The 23,111-nt window shown below is 47.8% G+C and overlaps 1 protein-coding gene across 4 annotated transcripts in view; it reads left to right on the forward strand.

Moving 5' to 3' along the window:
• GRIP2 (glutamate receptor interacting protein 2) overlaps positions 1–22,800 on the forward strand; it is a 285,003-nt gene extending 262,203 nt beyond the window's left edge. For 3 of the 4 annotated variants that reach the window (XM_056337728.1, XM_056337724.1, XM_056337726.1), the window contains exons 18-24: positions 3,564–3,703; positions 5,999–6,175; positions 9,286–9,439; positions 12,388–12,508; positions 16,025–16,261; positions 17,984–18,130; positions 20,621–22,800. In XM_056337728.1, coding sequence (XP_056193703.1) covers positions 3,564–3,703; positions 5,999–6,175; positions 9,286–9,439; positions 12,388–12,508; positions 16,025–16,261; positions 17,984–18,130; positions 20,621–20,818 — 1,174 coding nt within the window. In that variant the 3' untranslated portion in view covers positions 20,819–22,800. The remainder of the gene's footprint in view (positions 1–3,563; positions 3,704–5,998; positions 6,176–9,285; positions 9,440–12,387; positions 12,509–16,024; positions 16,262–17,983; positions 18,131–20,620) is intronic. The other variant, XM_056337725.1, reaches the window with a different exon arrangement.
• The last annotated feature ends 311 nt before the right edge of the window (positions 22,801–23,111 follow it).

A 23,111-nucleotide genomic window follows, 5' to 3' on the forward strand; every position in this document is an offset into this window, starting at 1 on the left:
GGGAGGTTCGACTGCAGATCTGGCCTTTTGGTCTTTCTGTTTCAAGGCCACACTTCTTGGCTGGACTGTAAAACAGCTCAGTGCCTCTTTCTGCATTGGGTCCCTGGCGCTCTCAGCATGCACACTGCTGCACATTTCCATTGCTTCCCTTTGGTACAGAAAGCAGAACAGCAGTGTCTCCCGAGAAGTGAGGAAGAGGGATGGACTGAATTATTAGTAGTTCTTTTCTTTGGGGATTTTATATCACTGCCTGCCACTGTAGGGTTTAGTCTTTTCACAGAGTACCAAGGCTTTTCTACATAGCAGCTCTGCACTGTACCTGCAGCCCAGCATGAGAGAGGTTAAAGGGCAGAAAGCCCAAATGCTGTCAGGTGTCAGAAGACAGCCTCATACCCTTGTTGCTCTCGGTGCCCTTTGCCGTGCTGTGGCTGCTCCTCCTTCAAACTCGGATACACATCAGTGACTGCTCCACGGAGAAACGTAGTGCAGGCAAGTGCTGCAGTACTATTGAATTTTGATCAGGAGCTGGCAGGCAGTAAGGAATGAAAAGCCTTTTGAGAAGAGCGATGGAGCCGTTCTGCATGTTCACCGCAGCTGACTAACAAATAACGGTGCCTGTGCAGAGGAGCAGCACGGGGATTTCTCTGCGTAACCTTGGCTCCCTGTAGGGAGGATGAGGAGCACTGGGTTGAAGGCTGCCTGCAGGAAAGGTGTATTTTTTTCTACTGGGAGTAACAGAAGGGAGTGGCTTGACCTTGTCAAGGGAAAAGGGACGGTCCTAGCATTACCCTAAATTGTGCCTTTCCTGCCATCACTACCCTGTGAAATTCCCTGTGCCACAGTGCCCTTAGTCAGGCTCTGAAGGTGGGACAGGTTTGTGAAGGACAAGAATTTAAACCCAAATCTGTGCCTGGCTTTTACTGGAGCACAGGACAGGTTTCAGCAGCACTGGCACAGGGTGAACCAGATCCCAGCATCTGATAACAGGGACGCACTGGCTGCTCTCGTAGAGGCACAAGTGAAGGTCTGCACTGCAGCTTGGGCTGCTTGCGTGGCGATGGGGAAGGCAGGGTGTCCTCTAGGAGCTGTCACACGTCTATCACAGCGAGTGACAGGCTGCCTAAGCTGAAAAGGCTCCAGATTCAGATGACTTGGGTTTTATCTTAACCTTGAACATTTTTCTCCTTGTACGTGTCTGATCTTATAGAAACCTACAGAGGCAGCTCAGGCTGTTGGGATGGTGTTGAGCCGCGGCTCTCTCCCATGCTAGTCTCTGTTTCCCCTCCTTCAGTGCCTTATAGTGGCTTTAGCCTGGGCCACGGGACTTTTTTTTCCTTCTTCTTGGGGTTGGAAGTATGCCTGAATGATGCCGTTCAATTCTGGTCGAGGTGTAATGGTTCTCCGAGAGCAGTTCTGGGCTGTTGCTTGCATTTTAGAGTGCCTTCCCAGCTTCCTTTAGTGCCACCTGGTCAAGTAGGTGGAGGTGGCTGCAGAAAGGTTTTGTCCAAGAGTGCTCAGCATCAACCCATGTTGGCATGGGGCAGAAGGGATGGTGGCCTTGCCAACGTGCCAGGTAAATACCTACCATGTGCATGCGGCTACCTCTTCTCCAGTGCTTGCTGGAAAGTACCAGCAGCCCCTTTTGCACCCTCCAACTTACCTGCTGCTCAGTTCTGCTCTTGCATGTGTCCTCTGAGCAAGAAGGGACATGGAGCTTGCAGATCCTTGGGCTGATTTGTGTTTGAAGTAAATTAAAGACTGTCAGCGATGATGGAGAGGCACAAGGGTCATTAGCTAGAAACAGCTTTCCCTGTTGCTCCCACTTGGCTTCTGTCTGCTTGTCCTCACAGGGGTGCCTGGAGATGGACGGATGAGAGGACTGGACTCTGATTTACTTTTTTCCTCTTGAAGAAAAACACCTGGCTGAATGTGACCTTTCTTTTTAATTGTTTCTGTATTTTTCCCTGCCGAGGGACTTTCATAGTTTTTGCAAAGCAGTCATGTTTTCAGAGGTGGGTTAGGCTGGTGCCTCGGATAGGAGACTCATCCCTATGCTGGGTTCAGGGCTGCAGTGGGAGACCTCAAACACTGAACCACTGCAGCAAGCAAAGGATCGCATTTAAACTGCTGGCAGTTAGGCTTGGTTGGGTTTTTTTTGACTATGTAGATGAAACTTTTAAGACAAATACTCCGGTTCCAGTTTGATACATAATTTATGTGAATGCACAAATTTTCCCTGAGGGCTTTTTCAGGCTGGTTTGGGTGGGACAAGACAGACACCTAGTGGCTGGTGGGGCCGGCATGGCTTTGTCCAAACGCATCAGCCCCAGCAGAAGCGGCAGACTGAACAGCCCTGCCTGCTGTTTGGCTACATTTCCCAGTTTGATGTCCTTACAGCAGGTATTTCACGGCAGTGTGTCTACAAAAGTTTCATATTTTGGGCCACAGCAAACAGCTGTTTTGCCTGTGACAGTATATCAAATTCCAGTTCTGCAGGAGCAGCAGTCCAATTTGGAGATGTAACGTGAGAGAGGCACCTGGCCATGGACAAAAAGATACTGCAGTCCAAATTGGCATCTCCTCCTGCCTCGATCATACAGGTTCCTGTCAGCAAAACCTGATGGCACTGCTGGAGGCGAAGAGGATTGCTGTTCTCCCTTGTTGATGTTAGGGAGCTGGAGTGGGACTGTGGTGACCTCTGTCCAGCCAGCAGCGAGCACGAGCTCCTGCCTTGGCAGCCGGCTCTGGCGATGGACACATCCCATCCTGCCATCCTGCCTGCTCTTCCCGGAGCTGCTGCGAACACTGGGAGAGGTGAAGTGAGCCCCTGGCTGTGGGCAGACACAGAGGGGAAGGATGGAGAACGGAGAGAATTGCTGTGACTTGTTAGTTTGTTCCTGGCTGTTGCTGAAGCCTGAGGACTTGTTTAGCTGAGAGCAGCAGCTAGTGCTGGACTGTGGCTGTGCAATAAAACACAGTAACCTCTTGCAGAGCATTGGTCATGATGGAGAAACTCACAGTGGTGTAGCTGTATAGGGGCGAGCTTTAAACATGTCATGAACTGATCTGCAGCTGGTTCAGCTCATGTTCGCACACACAATCTGCATTGGGCCATTTTGGTTTTGTTTCTTTTTCCATGGGTTTCTAGGTTTGTCTCATAATTTCTTTCCGTCAGTGTGAACCAGCCCTTCAGTTCCGTGTGGACATCATGCACTGGAAATACTTGTGGTTTTCATGTGTAGACCCCCTTGCTTTGAAGAGTTTTGGCAGTAAGATGCTCTGCAGTCCCAGCCGGTTCCTGAGGGACCTGGGATCCCAGGAGTGCATATGTTACTGTGCGTATTTCTATGTATATGAGCAGGTGGAAGATGAAGGGGACGCCCAGATTCCTGGTGGTGGTGAGGAAGAGGAACTCATGGGTATACAGCATAACAAGGGGAAGCCAAGACCTATTTGAAAATACTGAGAGTTAATACGCTCTTGCTTCGAGCAACAACTTAATGGCCTGTCTCGCAGAGGCAAATTGCTTCTCTGAAGTTTCTAACAGCGCTTTTTCTCTCCAGAACCGGAGCCATCCACATCGGTGACCGGATATTAGCGATTAATAACGTGAGCCTCAAGGGCAAACCGCTGAGCGAAGCCATTCACCTGCTGCAGATGGCGGGAGAGACGGTCACTCTGAAGATCAAGAAGCAGTCGGAGAGTGAGTTGGGGAGCCTGGGTTGGGCTGGGGGGGTGAAGGCACAGCCCAGCAGGGACCCTGGGCAATGCAGCAGGTGCTGCTGCAAGTTTTCTTGCATGTGTTGTGGAAGGTGAGACGAGGCAGCATAGTCGAGGTATGGGGGGACAGGGGGAAAAGGTGGGTGTTTTTTTATCTTCTGACTCACAGGAGAAACAAAAAGGCAACCCAGGGGCTCTCTGTGGTACTGGGAAGAGATTAGACAACAGGTTTGTTGGCGATCATTTTTTTTCAGATTGATGCTTTGCACCATCATTCCCTGTCTGTGTGGGCATTTCACACAGAAGTGAAGCCGAAGTTGCTTTTAAAAATAAATAGTGCAGTTTTTTTAAAAATATAACTCACCAAAATGAGCAAGGCAACTCTGAGCTGGTAGAATTCATGAAAAAAAACCCAAACCCACCCCAGCTTTAATTCAATTTTTGGAAAGCAATTGGCAATAAATCTTTCATGCCCCCTTTCCTGGGTTTGGGTCCTAAGATCATCTTTCAAACCATCTACCTTCACTCTAAAGATCTCCTCATTTCCCTGCCAAGCTCCCTGTGACTTTGAAACTGTTCTTCTTGACATATCAAAGACCAGAAGTATACTTAGTACAGGCAGGCCACTTTTGGGGGGGACAGAGGGGGGACTGGCGAAACCAGGAAACATGGAAACTTTTCTCCCCAACTGTATAATCACAAACAGGCTTTTTCATCAGGTTCAGAAAGTAGCAGGGGTATTTTGTCTGCATTTCTGTTTCTCCCCACACCCATTATTTTCTGTCTGTTTATGTGCCATGCTTCTGCAGTCTCTAGATCTAGTTGGACCTACCGAGCCAGTGGCCCACAGTGCTATGGCAATGAGAAGTCAAGCGATAAAGCTCTTCCCAGCAAGCGTGGCTCACGGGATATCTGTCCTGCATCTGAAAAAGTATCATCACTCTGAAACATGGCATTTCTGTGGACCTCAAAGCAGTTTGAAAATGTGTGGCAATGCACCTGTTTTACAAATGGAGGAAGCTCAGGCAGGGAGTGGGGACTTAGCAAATAGAGGTAGAACCGGGGAATTGATTCCTCTTCAAGAAACCCCAGTCTTGTTCCCTGCAGTCAAGTGTCTTGATCCTTGGTCTGAAGCACTTTTTCCGCTCCCCTCCCCGCTGACACTTAGCATTGTCACAGTCGCTTGCTGAAATAATTGATATGCAAGTGCCAGTTGGAGACTTGTTAATCATTCTGAGAATGAAGCAGGTGTAATTGAAATTTCAAGGTAATCTTGAGTTAATCATGGTGAGCAATCTTCTGAATGCTTGGAAAATAGGGACTTTCAGGACACTGGGCTTTGTCTGGTAAAATAATCTGTCCTCACTGACAAATGCAGACTTTCAGAGGGCTTTTTATCCCAGCCTCTGTGAGTCAGAGATCCAGGGTGTGGATGGCTAACAGGGCATCTAATCAACGAGGACTTTAAAATATTCAGTACAAAGAAATGCTTGTGCTGAGAAACCATTCCTTGTATAGCTTTTGCCTGAAAGGGAGTTTGATACAATGATAATAAGGGTCTATTAGTACTAAAATAATGAAAAGGAAGGTCTGAGCTTCATCATCCACATTCAGCTTTCCATTTTCCAATCACTAATCAGGGGAAATTCAGCCTCAAGATACCAGGCGCAGGAATTCCAGTGTTGTGAGACTGCGTGGCAGACTCTGGAGAGGTGGTGACTAGCCTTGAATTGATACAAGGTTGTACAACCTTGGAAGGGAGCTGTAACTTCAGCTGCGGTACTTCGGGACCAGGTTGCATTGCTATTGGAATTGCATTAAAACACCTGCTTGTAACAGCACGTTTGCAGCCAGCACCCTGACTAGGTGCTGCTCTCAGTAAAAAAGAGACTCCCTGAAACCAGAGAGGCTGCGGGCTATTGCTTGCAGAGGCCAACACTCCTCTGGGCAGGGCTGCATGGAGGGAGCTTCCAAAGCACAAGAAGATGTGTTCGTGAATTGAGGTTAGGTCCCAACTCTCTCATATTTGCGAATCCTCAAATCCCCATGGTTGCTCCTTATATTCCATGTGCCAAAAACTCAGAAAGGCATTTTTCTTTCTTGATTTAGCTTGAGATAAGTGTACTGCTACTGCATTAAATCCTTTCAACTGCATTGTACGGGCCTTTCTCAGCTACTTCAAAAGACTTGCGGTACCTGGGCTTGCTCCCGTGTCAGCATAAGCCTTTCCCTGAGGCTTGCTCTTCATGCCTGCTAAAGCAGCATGTCCTGGTTTCAGAGTCCTATCCCAAGAAGTCGGGGAGTATCAATGAAGTGAGTGACCCAGAAGATGAACTGACGGACTCCCAGAAAACTAGCAAGCTGTCTGAGATGTACTCCACCACAATTCCTAGCGTGGACAGTGCTATGGAGTCCTGGGATGGCTCTGGCATTGATGCTGGGTATGGAAGCCAAGGTAAGCCAAGGTTGTCTTGTCTTCGGGGTCTCTGGGCCAAGGTGAAGATAGGCAGAGCCTCTGAACCTGACTGGAGAATGAGCTTGAGCTAAAGCCTGTGGTCTGACCACATTTGTATGGCTTCTTGCTTCAAGCAAGGAACAAAATGTATTTTAGAATACACTCATGCGGTGCTCTGAGTTGATGTGTCTGTTTTAGGTTTTTATTGGCACGTTTCTTCTTACATGGCATCATACTGTTCACAGCATTTTCAAAACCATTATAGCACTTTATAATTCACATAATCAGAGGAAGTATTTGCTGGCCACGTGTCTTATAGAGTATTTGGTCCATAGCTCGCTCAATTCTCCAGAGAGGCTGTGTAGGACATATTAATCCTCTTCAGGATGTTTTAAAATCCACAAGAATGTCTTGTGACTAGAAACATTCACTTAACAACATAATTAAGGTAATACTACAAGAAAGTATCTCTAACTCTCTAGTGAGGGATCAGATGAACACATGTTTTTGAGGCCAGGTTTATTCAGCTGTGGCTTCTGGCAGACACATGGAATTGGTATGGAGGATGCTCTAGTCATGGGAATAGGTTTTTGCTTGGAGAAAACCACTGGAAAATAGTTCTTCCAGTTCAGATTTAGCGATGTAAACTAGTACTAGTCTGTGTTGAAACAAAACAAAACCCTGAATCACCTCCGCAAAAGGAAATTGGTGAAAAAAATGCTGTCTGGAACAGAATGTGAAAACAGGGAGGGATGCTGCAGGAATTCTCTTGCAAAGCACCTTCGGTGTGCTGAGGAAGGTGTGTACCTGTGCTCTCTCTGTTCAGGCTTAGAGAAGTTGAAAGGACAGCGCCGCACAGCTGTCTCTTCCATGATGCCTGTGTCTTCCTTCAGCCTCCGTTGGTCTGAAGTCTTAATTTGGGAGTGCAGTTGGGACTCGTGGCTTCATTAAGAAGGAATCCCCTGGCCTTTATAATACTGCAATCCTTCTCCATCTAATTGAATGTTAACACAAGTTGGACACTGGATTTAGCAAAGCAATTGCTTTTACCGGTAAATTGAGAATGAGTAATTGAGCACAGAGCCCTGGGGAGTGGGTCTGATGCCAAGTTGCCCAACATCCACAGACTGCAGCTTTGCTTCAGGGGCTCTCTTGTCTTCCCTGGTAAAAGCATTTGGCTGCGTGGTGGTGTGCTGGTGTTGCCTGGGAAGAGGGATGCTGTAGGGTAGAGAGGAGGACACACAGGGTCACCCATGGGCTGAACAGGGAAGGCAGAATGCAGGGAGACCTGGGATGCACAGATCCTGGACGTAAGGTTTTACACCCTAAATGGAGAGCTATAGATTGGGCTTTGCTGCCTTGTAGGTTTTAGGTTCATCCACAGCTTTAGGAAACCACTCAAGGAAGGGTTTGGGCAAGGGAGCTCTGCTGGGCCTGGAGGGAAGGTGCCACCAGGTGGCTCTGAATCCCAGGGATCCAGCACATCTCCCTGGAAGGAAGAGGTCAAACCAGTGGCACCCAAGTGACAGCTCTGCAGATGTAACCCTGCGGTCCGTGGCGCCCTGTGCCCAGCCCACAAATGCTGCCCACCACAGGGACCTGCACCAGGGGCCGTGTTCTGCTCTGGCAGGCAGCGAACGTCCGTCGGCTGTAAGGTGTTGGCAAGCGCTGTTCCTGGGCTCTCTCCAGAGCAGTCTAACCTTTAAAAACTCACAGAGGAAACGCTCAGCTAAGTGAAATAACAGGCATTGGCATTTTCAAAGAAAGTGCTGGCGTTGTGTTTGGGTATTTCCAGTGCTGTAGCTCATTGCGAGGTCAAGTCTCCCTTAATTACGTGTTTCTCTGATACCTCTTCCTGTTTGCTTGGCACAGCGTGCGATGGGAGCATACGATGTTTCTTGGAAAGACTGTAAGGATTTCTCTGAAACATTGAATGGGCAGCAGGAGGTGGGCAAGGGACTCAGGAGATTTGTTTCCACTGCATGTGGCAGTGGAACTGAGGAATGCTCTGTTTTGGAAGGTTTCTATCCAGGCAGCTCCTCATGAGACTGGGGATCTTGTGACTTGGTAGTGATGGATTTGCATCTCTGGAGTAAGACACTGCAGCATGGAAAAGCCCACAGGGGCAGATGTAGTGAAACTTGTCTGATTTCATCCTAACGGTCCATATTGATCTCCTATCAAATGTGATACAGATGAGCCTTCCCTTCTCTCAAGCCAGCAGAGTTTTTCCTCCTGTTCCTTGCCTTTCACACGCACATCACTGAAGCAGTTTTCTGTACCTGTACCAGTTGATCCTGAAGACATGGGAGGGCTCTGCTTGCTGCAGGAACTGGCTGACAGCTCTTGGGATCAGGACTGGCTCCTCCTCATTTACCACTGCTGAGCACACTGGCGCTGGTGGCCACCACCAGGTACCCTCAGCACCATTAGATTTGTTGATGGGAGGCTGTTGCTTCTGGCTACTCTGGATGCAGTTTCTTTGCTGCTGTCCTTCTATATCCTATTACTTTTTTTCATGCTGACCATTAAGTCCCAAAGAAAGTTGAGAATCTAAATGAGGATTTATTTTTTTTTTCCTAATAGAAATCAGGCCTCCAAATCCTTCAGAATGAATGGGGTTGGGCACACTGAGAGAAGCTTGGCAGCTGCATCTTTTTATCCTTTGAAGGACTCACTGTGTTTAAAGGTGGCTGCTTCAACAGCGCAATTTCTGTTGGGTTCAGTGTGGAAACAGGAGCCGTTAACCAAGGTTGGAGCTGGCTGGGGGTAGGATCTGTACGTGTGGGTACATGTAGTCCCTAGGTCTGTGGATCCCAGGCCCACACCACAAAACTACTAGGAAGTGGGGGAGGAAAGCAGAAACGGGACACCTTGTGACATGATCCTAAGAAGCTGCTTTGGTCAAAGCAAGAAGAGATGGGAAGAACAACCCCCTTTTGGAGGACTTGAGATGGAAGCAGTGTGCAACCCATATGGCCTCAGGTTTGGGAACTGGGCAAGGAGGCTCTTCTGGCACAGCGTGACTTAATCCATTTGGGTTTTCTGACCAGGTATTACCCGCCCCACCTTGCCCCCCTTCTCTCTCCAACCCCTCTTGCCTCCCCTAGGTACATACATACCTCAGGCTGCGGGCATAGCCCTCCATCCACATGAATGGAGACACAGCAGACAAAAGAGCAGTACCCCTCCAGGGGACCCCAGGAAAAACTACCCCTACATGGATGGAAGCTTCAGTGAAGATGACTGGGACAAGCCCAGCAGGTACGGAGGTGTGGGAGGAGTCAGGGAGGGGCATCTGCAAATGTGGGTGTCACTGCATAGGGACAAAGGGGCATGGGAATGTGATATGTGATGGAGCGGCCAGATGTCCCCATCTCAGCATCAGGCAGCCATGGGGAGGGGTGCTGGGGTGGCGACCTGCTCTGCTGAACCACCTCCACGTTGCAGTGTTACGCTGGGGGGAGCTTTGTGGCATCTCTGCCATGGCCAGGTGACATTTGTGTCTGGAGTTAGGGCAGTCTCAGCTGCATGGACCACAGGGTCTTACCACGTCTCATACTTCTGCCATGTAAAGGCTGCAGTATTTTCATAGTTTAGGTGTAATAGAAGTGGTCAGGGCTGTCCCTGCATGTGTTGGCCAGACTTTTTTGAGTAAGAATGCAGCTTCACAACAGCTCAATATCATGTAGCACAAAAAGGCCAACCAGAGTTCTTGGAGGACGAGTATGAGGTTGCACGTCCAAGTTAAAATCTCCCAAAGCTGTGACTGGACATCTCTCTCCATCATACTTTGGCCTTTCCAACAGCACAAACAAAGCCATGCTGTGTGAACATGGTCAAGTTAATCTCCCAACTCAGCCAGCGTGGGAGAAATCCTGCAACACCTCCTGAGCCCATGGAGGAGGCTGCAGCTGCCCCTCGCTTCAGGTGAAAATCCTGCTGGATCTGCCCTGGGCCCGAGCCACACATGGTGGAAATGTCTCGTTGCTTCGTAACTAACCCTCCCCTCGACATTCTCCGGAGTCCCCATAGTTGTGTGTGTCGTGTTGTTACTGTCAGTTCTTTTATTTTTTTTTTTTCTTATTTTTTTTCCTTAACTTTTGTTTGTCCAAACAAAACCCTTAGAACATCTCATGGCCATTTCCACCTATTTAAAGATGATCAAACTGGCAGGAAAGCTGGCAGCGGCGGAGACTTTGTTCTTGTTTTGCCTCTCAGCAAGAGCCAGCTCACAGAGGTCGTTGATCCCTCGTGGCCCTCCCAGTGAGGCTGCCGGCAGCTGAAGTTAGCAAATCTGAGTGCTTGAAGCCCTGCATGTCCCTAATGAGGGCTCCGAACCCTGATGTCAAAGTGCAAGTGAAACGGTTCATGCTGCTGAGCCCTTTTTATTAGGGAGAAAAACAAATTGTCTCTAACCCTGGCTGCCTTTAGCCTGGAAAAACCTGCTGACCCCGTGGTGCGAGAGCCCGTACCGACTCATCTGTGTCCTGGATGTCTTTGTTATATTGCTGATCCGAGAGGCGAGAAACTGGTAACTGGAAGGGACATTTGCCTCTTTGGGAACCTGGGAGCAGAGGAAGGAAATGAGTAAGGGGAAAACATGAAAAATTCCTTTTGGGGGGAAATTTTGGTTTGTTTGTATAAAGTCTTGCTGGGTGTTTTTTTGACCTTTCTGCCTGGTATAAAGGCTCCTGTCCTTTTAAAGCTGATGAAAGGTAGGGGGTAAATTTAAAATACAATAAGTCATGCCAGATACCACTCTCTCCAGGCAGGCCACGATCCCACAGGGAGCAAAAGCGTGCGTGTGAGAGTTTATGCCTGCTACAGACTCCCATTTAAACCAGCGGATGAAAAGCAAAGTGTGTGCGGAAGACTTTGCAGTTAGTAGAGATCTGGAAAAAGCTCTATTAATATATCAAGGGGTCATTATATATTTAATGGAGGCCAACCTCTCTTTGACTTGTACTCAAGTAAAATATTTGGACTTTGCTAAGTGGCTTTGGTGGATGAGTGTCCCTTCCCATCTGCAGTGCTGATGACCATTAAACCATGCAAGATGCTGCCAGATGTTGCAGATGTGGAACCTCATCTGTGCAGCTCCTAATAAGATGCGTAGAAGGTGCCTTAGGGCTGCTCTGGTGTCGCTGTCCCCTTGGGGTCTCTCCCCGTGACACATTAGTGGGTTTATTGTGACCCTGATTTAATACTGCAGAGAGTTTCCTTCAGGAGGCTCCTGTTAAAGTGAGCACTGGTCGTCTGAGTTGTGCACAGCCTGGTGTTCAGTAAGCAGAGTCCAGTGTTACCTACTTCTCTGGCTTGTTCAGAGGACGTCAGCATGTTTAATTACCATTTGCTTTAGAAGTCTCAGAATTGACCCTGGCTTGTAGTCAGGCATGAGATGCTGAAACTGCCAAGGTGGGGAACTGCAGAAGCCCCAGCAAGACATGCCCTGTGTTCATTTTAACGTGCATTTGTAACCAGCTTGAGAGAGGTTCTCTCTGGGTTTACTCTCGGTTGTAGACAGAACTGGTGGCAATCTACATGGCTGTAAGTGCCGTCGGTGTTATATAACAACAAAAGAGGCCTCCTGAAAGTAACAGCTCACATCCCAAAGCAAATGAAATTTGGTTTGTATGGGTGATACATGACACTGTCAATATTGCTGGCAGTAGCGTGTGTTGGCTTGTCCAGCCCAGGGCAATCATTTTATATACATCTTTGCATTACTTACTCTCATAGAGACCTAATGTATTTACCATTTTCTCACCATGTCTGTTACCCTCTGTGTTTTTCTCTCTCTTCTCAGGTGTTCTGTGTCTCAGATCTGAGCTCTATCCCATCAGCCTTTGTACTAACAGTCTCTGAGGCTCCTGGTTTACCCATAACGCATCCTTTTTTCTTTCACTTCTCTATTTCACCAAAACGTCTTCCTAAACCTACAGTCTTCCTACAGGCACTTTTTAATTTACCCTTTGAACTTTGACATTACTACACCAACTTAATTCTTCCTTTGAAGGACACTTGCCCTGTTAGTAAATGCATGGAGGTCTCGTATTCGGACTCTTGTCTGAAAAGTTCATATTGTTTGCTTTTGTATATGAAGACTCTTCAAGTCTCTGCTTTTACTGGTGAGACACTTGCTGTAGCCTTGCGGCTTTCATCTCGCTGCAGAAGAGTGCTGACAATGTTTGGTTCCTACGTTACAACAGATACCCCAACCGCCAAAATGGCCTTGAGACCACTCATGAGGATAATTTTTGGCGTGTTTTTGGAGAAGCTTTGGAGGATTTGGAAACATGCGGCCAGTCTGAACTTTTGAGGGAGATTGAGGTAAATCGCTTTCTGGATTTGCTACTGACTGGTTTGCTCTTGCCATAAATGTTAGACTGTTTCCCCAGATCATCCCTGTGCTGCCGGTGGTGTGAAGAAGGGTTCAAGTTTAATGCGTGTCAGTGTTTGCGCTAATGGATAACGATGTCTCATTAGGCAGTTGCTTGCGTGCACTTTTTCCCCGAGCCGATGACTTACCCACCAGGAGCTCCATGCTCTTTTGGCAAACTGTTGCTGGCCAACGATCTTCAGATGACTGTTGGCAAACCTTCCCCATCAAATGGTAAACCCTCTGCTTGGAGAGACATTGTCTGTCCAAAGCACTTAAAGGCCAAGCAAAAGGAGCCCCCCAAAACCCCACGGGGACTAAAGCCTTGGCTTACTTCAAATATAGACAGGCCCAACATATATCTTGCATTCAGCTGTCACTCTGCCGGAAACTGTTTCAGTGAAATAGGTAATTGGAAGCTTTTCAGCTAGCCTTCCCCATGGAAAAATCTGAGAAAGTAATTGCTTCCTGCAGAAATAAAGGTGTTTCCTCTCTTCACAAACCACTTTCTCTTTTCTTTATCCAAAATGCTTTGGAGGTCATGTTATTGTGTCCGGTTACAGGGTGAGGAACCCAGATTTCTGAGCTGTGGGTTGCAAATAAAGGCTTTCCTCGAGACTGTTGAGCAGTGGGAAGCAAACATGCCTGGCAGGATGGGGCCCATGCTGCTTCGCTCCCTGATTCAGCTCCCGTAGCCCAAAAGAAGGAGCGGGACCCCACGAGCTCATCTCTCCCCCTGCCTTCGGGGTGCAGAGGACTGGCAAATGCTCACTCGGTTGTGCCCTCTGTCACCTCCAGCAGGAGGTTTCTTTATGCACAATTGTGTATCATTTAGGCTTCAGCAAAAAGGGCAATTTCCAAATAATTGGAGATGGAAAAGGAAAGTCCTGTTTTGGTCTGTATGGTGACAGGGGACTTACAGATTGTTCTTTCCTCCTTGATCCTTAGCAACTCCCAAGTGGAGGAGGAAGTCTCAATTAAATTCATTGTGCTGAAGCATGAAACAGTGTATTTATTATCTTAACTGCTTAAGAAAATGCTGACTTAAAAAAAAAACAAAAACAACACCCAAACTCCTGGCCTGCACAAACTGTAATTTCTCCCCTGGATCACTTATTTCCTGGACCTGACAGTATTTAGAAATTAGTTTAGGCAGCCACTATCCACCTTTCTGAATTGTTGTTGACTGCTTGAGAGAAAGTACCCCTCTGAAATGATGTGTAGATGTTTCTCTTCTGCATAATGGCTGGCATCTAAATGTAAAAGAAAGGATTGGCTGGACTACTGTGAAATGCAAGGATAGACAAAATAGCTTTCTGCCCAATCCATTCCTTTTCCAGAGCTCCGTGGTGCAGAGGTGCTGTTTTAAGACTTTGGAGCTTGGACAGTTATAGCAATGCTTTTAAAAATGTAAAGAAATTTTATGAAAAGCTGAGTATATCTGGGGTTTTGGTGTATTTAGCACATTTCTAGAATATTTTGGAAAGTTCTGGGAACAAAAGGAAAGTGCTACTTTTCTTAGTAGAAGTCTGATGGTTTTCAACTCCCCTTTTTATCGAATCCAAAGTACCACTGATCTGTTCCTCCCTCTCCATGTGCCCATCCTTCCTGAGGCATGGTATGGAATATGCAGTTCACTGGGGCTTTTGCTGGATCACAGGTTTCTAAGCCCCAGCTCCTGGCCTCCTGTGATTTTATGACAGTTACAGATTTTATCTTTCTTAAAATTATTTTTTTAAATTTGACCCTTCATTCCCTACAGTTGGGAAAAAAATATTAAAAAAGTGTGATGCAAGATGACCCAAGATAGCCAGGAAACAGGTTTGCACACAGTAGCAATCCAGCCCCAGACTATGGGGTATGGGTAGAAACAGGCTTTTCCCAGGATGTCTAATGGAGTGGCTGCTCCTGCTTTGCTTTGAGGGCAGCCAAGACATGGGGAAAAGTAACGTGGGGCAGTCACAGGCTGGAGAAGTCCAGAATTGTCCTTTCTGCTGCTTGCACTTAGCCCAAAGCACCTTCCAATTTACTTATGGTGCTGCAAGGAGTATTTAAATACCTTGAAGACAGAGGAGCCAACTGCTGTTGGGTACCGGCTGGTTACGGTGTTTGCAGCACGTGAGGGAGGACAGTAGCGCAGCGTGCACAGACCTTTCTGTTCTCCTCGCTAGTGCTGCAGTGCTGGCGTTGGTACGGCATGGTGCGGTGTCCTGGGGGTGCTGAGGCTGCCCGAGGTCAGTGAACGAATGTGCCCTGGTTGGCTGCGCTGCTGTTTGTTAATCTGTGTTTGAAGTATGTGGTAAGTCAGTGTCCTTCTAGCATGTAGCAGGTATTTGAGTTTTGTCCAGACTCGAGTGGATTAAGTCATTTTTGTGTGAAGACCTGAAAAGTGCAAAGCTAAAAGGTTTTCTCTATTTTATCCATGTCTCTTTGGGGATAATGTGGGTAGTGCTGGCATTTTTGTACTGCCACCAGAAATCACTTTATTTGCTTTTGTTCCAGCTTGGAGCAAATAACTGGAGGGTCTTGATTAGGGATTTAGTCATGAAATATCAGTAATATTCCCCTTGTGCGCAGCAGCAGTTGCTTTTTGACTTGCCACGTTTAGCTTTGCAGAATTTTGCTATCTGCTCCCTACCTTTCCTTTCCTTTCTTCTCCCTTTTGACATTTAATGGGACTGCAGACCCTTGGAGCCTGAACTTTGAAATGACAGTTTTCATTATGTCATTTAAATGGACTGTGTGACCTGGAGTCAGTTGAGGTTCCACAGACTGGATTCTTGACTCCTTCGTTAGCTTTGATCAATGTAATCTCATTAGTGAAAAGCGTTGCCAAATGGAGTAGAATCTACTTAGGGGCATCTTTTAATGGATGCTATCAAGGATGACCAGGTTTAAATACTACTTAATTTCATATTTTTAACTCAGTTTTGCTCTGTGACAGCTCCCATTTACTGACAGATAAAATCCTAATTTCTCGCTGAATTGGCCTCAGTGGAGTCCAAGATACTGAGTTCCCTGGGCCATTGCCAGCACCGTGCGATGCTGACGGTGAGCTGCAGCCCAGCCCTCGGGATAGGTTGGAGAGCCAGGCAGACAGTGGTTTCTCTGGGAGCCCCCTGAGGTTGAGATGTTCATCCTTCTTGACTACCAAGAAGGTTCCTGCACAAGATGAGGTCTGCCTGGCCCTGTCTGCATAGAAGGGGCCATCAAAAAATATGGAGATGCTTCCTTTTGGGATAAAGCTCCCTGTTGGGGTGGGGGTGGAGAGTACACAGCAGGTCGGTGATAGACCTGGCAGCAGTCTCCTGAGGTCTGGAAATGCCTTTTATAGCTAACTGCAGAAGAGCTTCTTGATTAATGAGAACAGTGGTGCCCTCCTGTTGTCTGTGCCACTTTTGTTGCTGTGTGCTCCATCTCTTCCTGCTGCTGGGTCAGCAGAGTGACTTTGTGCCCTTGTCCTACAGGCATCCATCATGACAGGGAGCGTGCACAACCTGGGCCTGGAGAGCAGCAAGCTGCTCCTGGACTCTGTCAACCCATCAGGACTAAGTCCATTGAGGAAAGCAAACTCAAGCTGTGATGACGGGCAGACTGAGGGCAGCAGTTCTCCTGCCAAGAAGAACGAAAGGAACCTGGACATGAAGAAGATTGAGAAGGAGATGCAGGAAATCATGTCCCCTACCCCCCTTGAGTTTCACAAGGTTTGTGTTGCTGCAGCACTGCATACCTTGACGGTTAAAGCTGTAGAAGCTTTGCAACCTTGTAGAAAATCTGTCTTGATAGGCACCCTCAGAAAATGCCTCCACCAAGGTCTGCAGCAACAGTTTTTAGATGAAGCAAAGATTAAGGTGAAGGGACCTCTTCGGAAGAGTAATGGGATTTAGCTGCCATGCTCGAGCAGGGTTCAAACCTGTGCTTTGTTCTTTCTCTTTATTATATGAGAATTCCAGGTCCTTGTGTTCTGGGGTTTATTAATTGGTGCTATCTGTACAAGCGAGAGAGCTCAAAGTGTGGCCCTTGTGGAGACCCATCAACCCTTTTCCAGTAGCACACTTCATTCAGTAGGCCACTTTTCATATAAAAAATAACTTACAATAACTTTAAAGTAACTTATTTTCCCTCCCCTTCCACTCTACCCCCAGCCTTTCCTGAAGGGCATGCAAACGGTGGGATGTCAGTGTTGGGATACTTGTTTGAATTCAGTACCCAGCTGAATGTAGCCAGTTTAAGCATGGTGCAAGGCAACAGTAATTAGAGAAAGTAATTAACTGTAGATGCTGCTGATACAGAATGCAGGCACGGAAGGGAGCTGGAGAGGTTTCAAAAAAATTAATTGCCTTTTTCTTTCCTAGTGTGACTTTAGAATGAAACCTGCAGTTATGATAGCTGGAAAAAACAACTTTTTCATGTTTGATCTGCTCTCGTCCTTCAGGGCATGGCTAATGTGTCTTTAAATAAAACTCCTTCATACCTGAAGGAGGAGAGCTGTGTAATTAGGCATGTCATGTAGGGTGACTCTTCATTCTGCTGGAGCATCAGGTGTTGGCTGTGTTTGAAGATGAGGTTGAGGCCAGGTGAGCTGCTCCTGTCCATCATCCTGGGCACTGTCCTTCCCAAGGACCACACGTCCATGAGGCTCACCCAGCCAAGAGTACAGTGATGGAGTTAAAGCCTCATGGTGGAGATGCACTCCGGGTTCATGGGAGATAAAGGGAGATTTTGGTGGTGGTGGTGAATTAGTTGTCCCTGGCTCCCATGTTACTCCATGGCCAGATACACTTCCAGCAGGGCACTCCTCCTTTAGATGATGCCAAAGCATGACATGCTCAAGGGAAGGGCAATGAGGTTACCCATTTCTTGTTCTCAGTACGTCAGCACCTATAGATACGATTTTTCTGAAAGGAACTCATGAATAATATGGAGAAGTTTAGATGTTCCTGTGGAGTCATGTATTAAAAATGAGCTGTCTTCACATTTGACACACTACATTGAAAATTCCCTGTGAACATGTTGATTTTTTGTGTGCTGGTCTGGCATACACAGAGGGTGCACAGTGTAGCCTGGGCCAGGGCAGGCGATGCTCCATTAATAACAGTTGCTTTGTTGCTCTTTGGGTGGAATACGGCGGCTGTCTGTACTACACTGCTTGCTTTTCCTTCCACGTTCAAGGGAGAGGGACTGTTGTGGTTTTGGTTATATGCCAGTCACCAAAGCACTTCTCCATGGGATCTACCCAAGATTATAGTGTCCGGTAAATAAGGCTCAATCTGTATTAGCTGCCCAGGCTAAGAAACATCTGCCCAGGGGACCCAGAGCAGAATTGCTGTAGGTCCGCACACATTACCTATGTTACTCCTATCCTGCCAACCCCAGCCCTCCTTCTGCTGCATTAAAACATGTCTTTTCTGTTTCTGCCCCTCCAGATGACACTTCACAAAGACCCAGAGAGCAAAGACTTTGGATTCAGTGTGTCGGATGGCCTGTTAGAAAAAGGTGTCTATGTAAATATGGTCCGTCCGGATGGGCCAGCAGATCAGTGTGGCCTCAAGCCATATGACAGAGTGCTTCAGGTAATAAATGCAAAATGCAGTTCTGGAGGCTGGGACGGAGTGAATGAGTGGCTGAGAGGAAGAGAGAAGTGAGACCCATCCATGGCAGCACTAACTTTAATGAAAGGTAATAGTTAGCCAACTAGGTGAGCTCATAGCCACCGAGCAAGACCTGTGTTTTATAATGAGAAATCACTAGGTAGTACCCCCAGGTGGTACCCCCAGGTTACACCTATTCCAGGACACAGCCTGTCCCGGCACTGGCCTTTTTGAGCTTGGGCAGCTCAAAACAACCAAAAAGATGTGTTGCTTCTTGTCCTCACCCTCGGTCCCTTTCCTGTCTTGTAAGAGGGTGATTTTTGGATGAATTAGACTGTGTTGACCAATATGTGTTCCTGCGAAGCCCCATGTGGAGTTAAGTGGCGTTCATGAATCTCTGTGCATGCCTTTGAGAACAAAAAGAGTTTTCTAGGAAACAGATCCTTCAAGCAAAGTGTTTTTCATGGATGTTTTTCTTTGAAAGATACTTGATTTGAAATAGCTGATGCAGAAACAGAATAAAACCTGTGGTCAAAAGCACAGTCTGTAATAAATGAGACATGGGCATATTGGACTACCAGAGGGATGCTAAGAGCATGGTGAGTTTTGGAGATGGAGAGGAGCTTTGTATGGATGAATACCAACTATTTTAGCTTTGGGGCAACTCAAACAGCAACTGGGAAAGTGCAACCCCAATGGAAAAATTGCCACCATTTGGAAATGCAGATATTGTGACCATATTTGGAAACAGAAAGCTGTTTTACTAATTTCTAGGCGGGGGTTGTTAGCCAGTAGGATTAGAGCCAATATATTATGTACATCAGGTAACTGGAGAACTGGCAGCGCTGTGGGGAACCTTGTTTAAGCTTGTTATGGTCTCTAGCCAATTGGCTGCTATACAATTATTCCTTCTCGGCTTCAAATAAAAGATGGTGCAAGAATGAACAAGAAGCTAATTAGGCTCTGGGCTGCCTTTCTGTTGAATGTTGGATGTGTCGCTTTTTGCAAGTGCCAAGTGCTCTGGGAGGTGTGCCCAAAATCCTAAACAGAGCGGCATGGAGACTTCCGACACCCCGCTTCCACATGCTGCACTGCCTGGCTTACACCTACAAAAAGAAGAGGAGATTACCATCGTGTTGATGTGTGGAGTTGTGAATGAGGGATTGCAGGGTATGGGCAACTCCTGTCAAGAAGTACAGAGATGCGTTGCTGAGGATGCTTCACAGTGCTGCTGATTATGGGCATGGTGGTGTGCCTGAAGGTCAGTGAAACACCTCGTCCCTGCTGTAACAGACCCTCTGCCTCTCAGCTGGATGGATTAGCTGGAGCACGGCATTGCACTGATGGCACTTCTGCACTGGAACTGCCTGGCTGGCATAGGGCAAAGGCAGAGCAAGCTCATGGCTTATTTCTCCTTGTCCATGTGTGGTCTAGAAGTGATCCTTAGTTACTACACTGTAAGGAGCAGCACTGGGATCAGCTGTGTGGACACCAGCTAGGGCAAGGGGACACTGCTACCATCACAGAGCCCAGCTCCATGGGCATACATTAATGCTGGGAAAGGGTTTTGGGTGGAAGGGTTGCATGGACTCATCCAGCCCTTACCCAGAGAAGGAAGCAACGCCTGGCCTTGGGGGTTATGTTCGCTCCAGAGGTGGGTGGGAAATTCCTTTCTCCCTTCTCTGCTTCCCCTCCCCATGCTGTTTGCCAGCCCTCTCCATCCTGGAGTTGTTGTGGCACCAAGCCCAGGTGCTCTGGTAGCTGTAGGCAAGAGAGTTGGGGAGGTTCTTGCAGGTGACCCAGCCTAGAGATGTGCTTGAATGTCTGCAAGAGTCAACAGTAAAAGTGCTTTCACTGCTGAATCCTGCAGAGAGAATTTGCAGCCGCCTTCTGAGCCCACATGAAATGCATCCAGACTCCTCTGAAACGAAGGATATAAATGGGGAGAGAAGAAGCAGAAACTGTTTAGTCTCAATTTACCGCTGGCTGAGCTGGAAAATGGTTGGCAGAAGCCTCAGGGTCTGAGCTGTATTTGTTTTCTAGGCACTGAATACCCCATATCACAAATGTAAGGCCAGTAAAAGCCATGGTGGCAACAAAAATCATGTAAAATGGCAACCTTTTTCCTACAGGCTTGAACTGGAGAGCTGGTTTTGAGCCCTGCAGTATTAAACACTGCCCCAGAAAATTAAATACTGCCCCAGAAACCGGGGGTCAGGGTTTATGCCTGGTCTAGACATTTTTTCTCCCCCTTCCTCTCCCAGTTATTGCATCATTTCTCAGCTAAGCAAGGATGTGCTCATCCTGCAGGGGTGCCCCCACTGTGCTCTGCTGTGAACCTGGAATCAGGGACCCCCAAGAGTTGTGTGTTTTCACAGGTGTGGGTTTAGCACCAACCTTGCATTTTCTATCTAACAAACATGGTCTTTTTGTTGTTCCTCCCCATGGCACGTCCTCAATCCATACCGGCAGGTAAACCGCATCCGGACAAGAGACTTTGACTGCTGTCTGGCTGTTCCCCTGATTTCGGAGGCTGGAGATAAGCTGGACCTGGTGATTAGCCGGAACCCCTTGGCACTGGCTGCCAACGCTCCCCTGGAGGGGAACAGAGAGCTGCCAGCACAGGTGGCCCGTGGCGCCGAGGTCAAGGCGAGTGTCCAGACGCTCTGAGCAGCAGGAGCAGAGCAGGTGGTACCCAGGGCCTCTGCTGAGCCATTGTGGTATTTGGGGTGTTTTTCCGGGTTTTTGCACTGGTATTTGTAAATGCTGTGTGTACCATCACCTGCAAGCGGGGAGGTGGGTCCTCAGTGAGCCTGTAGACCGCCAAGTGTTGCTGGGAGGGTCAGAGCTGGATGCGCATCGTGGGCTGTGGGCAGCGCTAGCGTTGGGATGAGCTGCTGATGGCAGGAAGGAGTATCCACAGCCATCACCCATGGCGAGGCATCCCTCTGCCCTGGTCATTGGAGTGTGTGGGGTCCCACCTCCGACCATCCTCCTCACCCTGAAGGCCTTGGCCGTCCTATAAACACACATGGTGCTATTATGCTTCTTGTTTGCTCGTTAATTGCGTACAGCAAGACTGAATCGCCTTTCCTTTTCTGTTGTGCTCAGCTCCATCCATTAAATACTCCCAATAAATTGATTTGCACAGCCCCTTGCACTCCTGGTGCAGAGCTGTGGAGAGCCCTGTTTAAAAGATATTTCAAAATGTGCTTGAGAGTGGCTAGATGCAATTCTTTTTCAAAAATTAGTGTTTGCTGCTGCCTCTTTATCAGCCCCATCCACACTCCCTGCCAGGGCTGGCTTGCCCTGCAGTGGGATGAGGTGCCTCATCTTGCTGTTGATTCCTGTGAGCAATGTGGTTACCTGTGCTGGAGTAGTTACTACAGAGCAGAGGGCTGTACCCAGGGCTAAAGGCCTTGAATACCTGCCCAAATCCTCAACCACCTCGTTTGTCTGGGCTTTATGGAGAGCCCTTACTTGCAAACCTGGCCCGTGCCTGCAAGTCAGTAGCAGGAAAGCGATCTTCCCAGGGCTGTCCCTGATGTTTTTGAATTACTAAAACCTTGTTGTCTCCCCTCAGGCAGTGGCGTGAGAAGCCCTTCATTAGATGGAGGCTGTCCCCCCTGTGTCCCGCGTGGGCTGTGCGGTGTGTGTGCCCACGCAGGTTTGGCTGCTCGCCCCCGGCCACCCGCCTTTGCCTGTCGCTGGCCTTTCTGTGGCTTTGCAAGCATGATGCCCTGTGGTCGCTCCCCTCCCTCCTGAAAGCCCCCAGCCCCACAGGGAAGAGGGGTTGTGATGTTTGCGTCAGTTCCCTTATCGGCCTGCCATGTTTCACGTGTTAGCACTTTATGATGATGTTCATGTGCTGGTGGTGGTGTGAACCTGGCATCGCTTTCCCCAGGAAGGCTCGGGCACAGTGGCGGCGAGCCCGCCGCCCCCCACTCACCCCATCAGTTCCTCCATCACCAGCTGTGCGCCAGTGGTGCGTGTAGGGTGTTGAATGGGTGTATGGCACAAGTTATTGCTCTGTGAGCCAGGACTCATCCCTCCACCATCTGTCCCCGAGCCACTTTGCGACTCCGTCCCTCTGCAATAGCGCAACGTATCAGGGTGTTTCTTCCAGACACGTGCCCGGCCCCATCCTGCTATTTGTTGTTGTAGCCATTTTCTCTTCGAGTATGCAATATCCCATACCATTGCTGCCACAACTAGATAATGTGCCATAACTGATACTGTGGAGCATTGACAGTGCAGCCGAAAGTGTTTTTATATGCAATATTCTGAGCAGCAGAAGCTCACTGGGGCTTCTTATAGGTTTTTAATGAAGACTTTTGTTAAAGGCTTTAAAAAAAAAAAAAAAAGGAAGAAAAACTTGGTCCTTGTATCCCTTCCTATGCATTTTGAATGATATGAAGATGAAATGCATTACTTAAATGTGTATTTTTATCCATATATTAGAGTGTATTCCTTGTAAAGTATTTTTATATGCTAATTTTCTTATGTATCTATGAAAGCACAATATTTAAAAGTACAGCATTTCAAAGAATATTTTAGTCCTGTTTTGGACTTATTTGTAAATCTCTGTATTTAAATGGGATTGCAATGACTTTGACTTTTTTTTTTAATTAAATAAAAGCAAATGAAATTCACTTGTTCTGTTTTGTGCCTCTTTCTGCTGGAGGATGAAGGTGAGGCAGAACTCTGCTTCCAGCCCTATTTTAACTCGCCAGAGCACCCCTGGTTTAGGACACACCTTGAAGGACAAGGTTGGGCCACATAGAGGGTTTTCTTGGGGGGCCACTGCTTGTAGGCTACCAGTGTAGGGCTGGGGTTGTCCTTTGCTACTGTCCAGCAGCAGGACGTGGGTTGCTTCCCTCCCTGTGGGCATGCACATGGTTACAGCAAAGCACATGGTGGCTGTGACGTGGCTATGGCAGTGTTTGCAAAGCCGTGGTTAATC

Source organism: Falco biarmicus, chromosome 4 (assembly GCF_023638135.1).
Source record: "Falco biarmicus isolate bFalBia1 chromosome 4, bFalBia1.pri, whole genome shotgun sequence".
Classification (NCBI taxonomy): domain Eukaryota; kingdom Metazoa; phylum Chordata; class Aves; order Falconiformes; family Falconidae; genus Falco; species Falco biarmicus.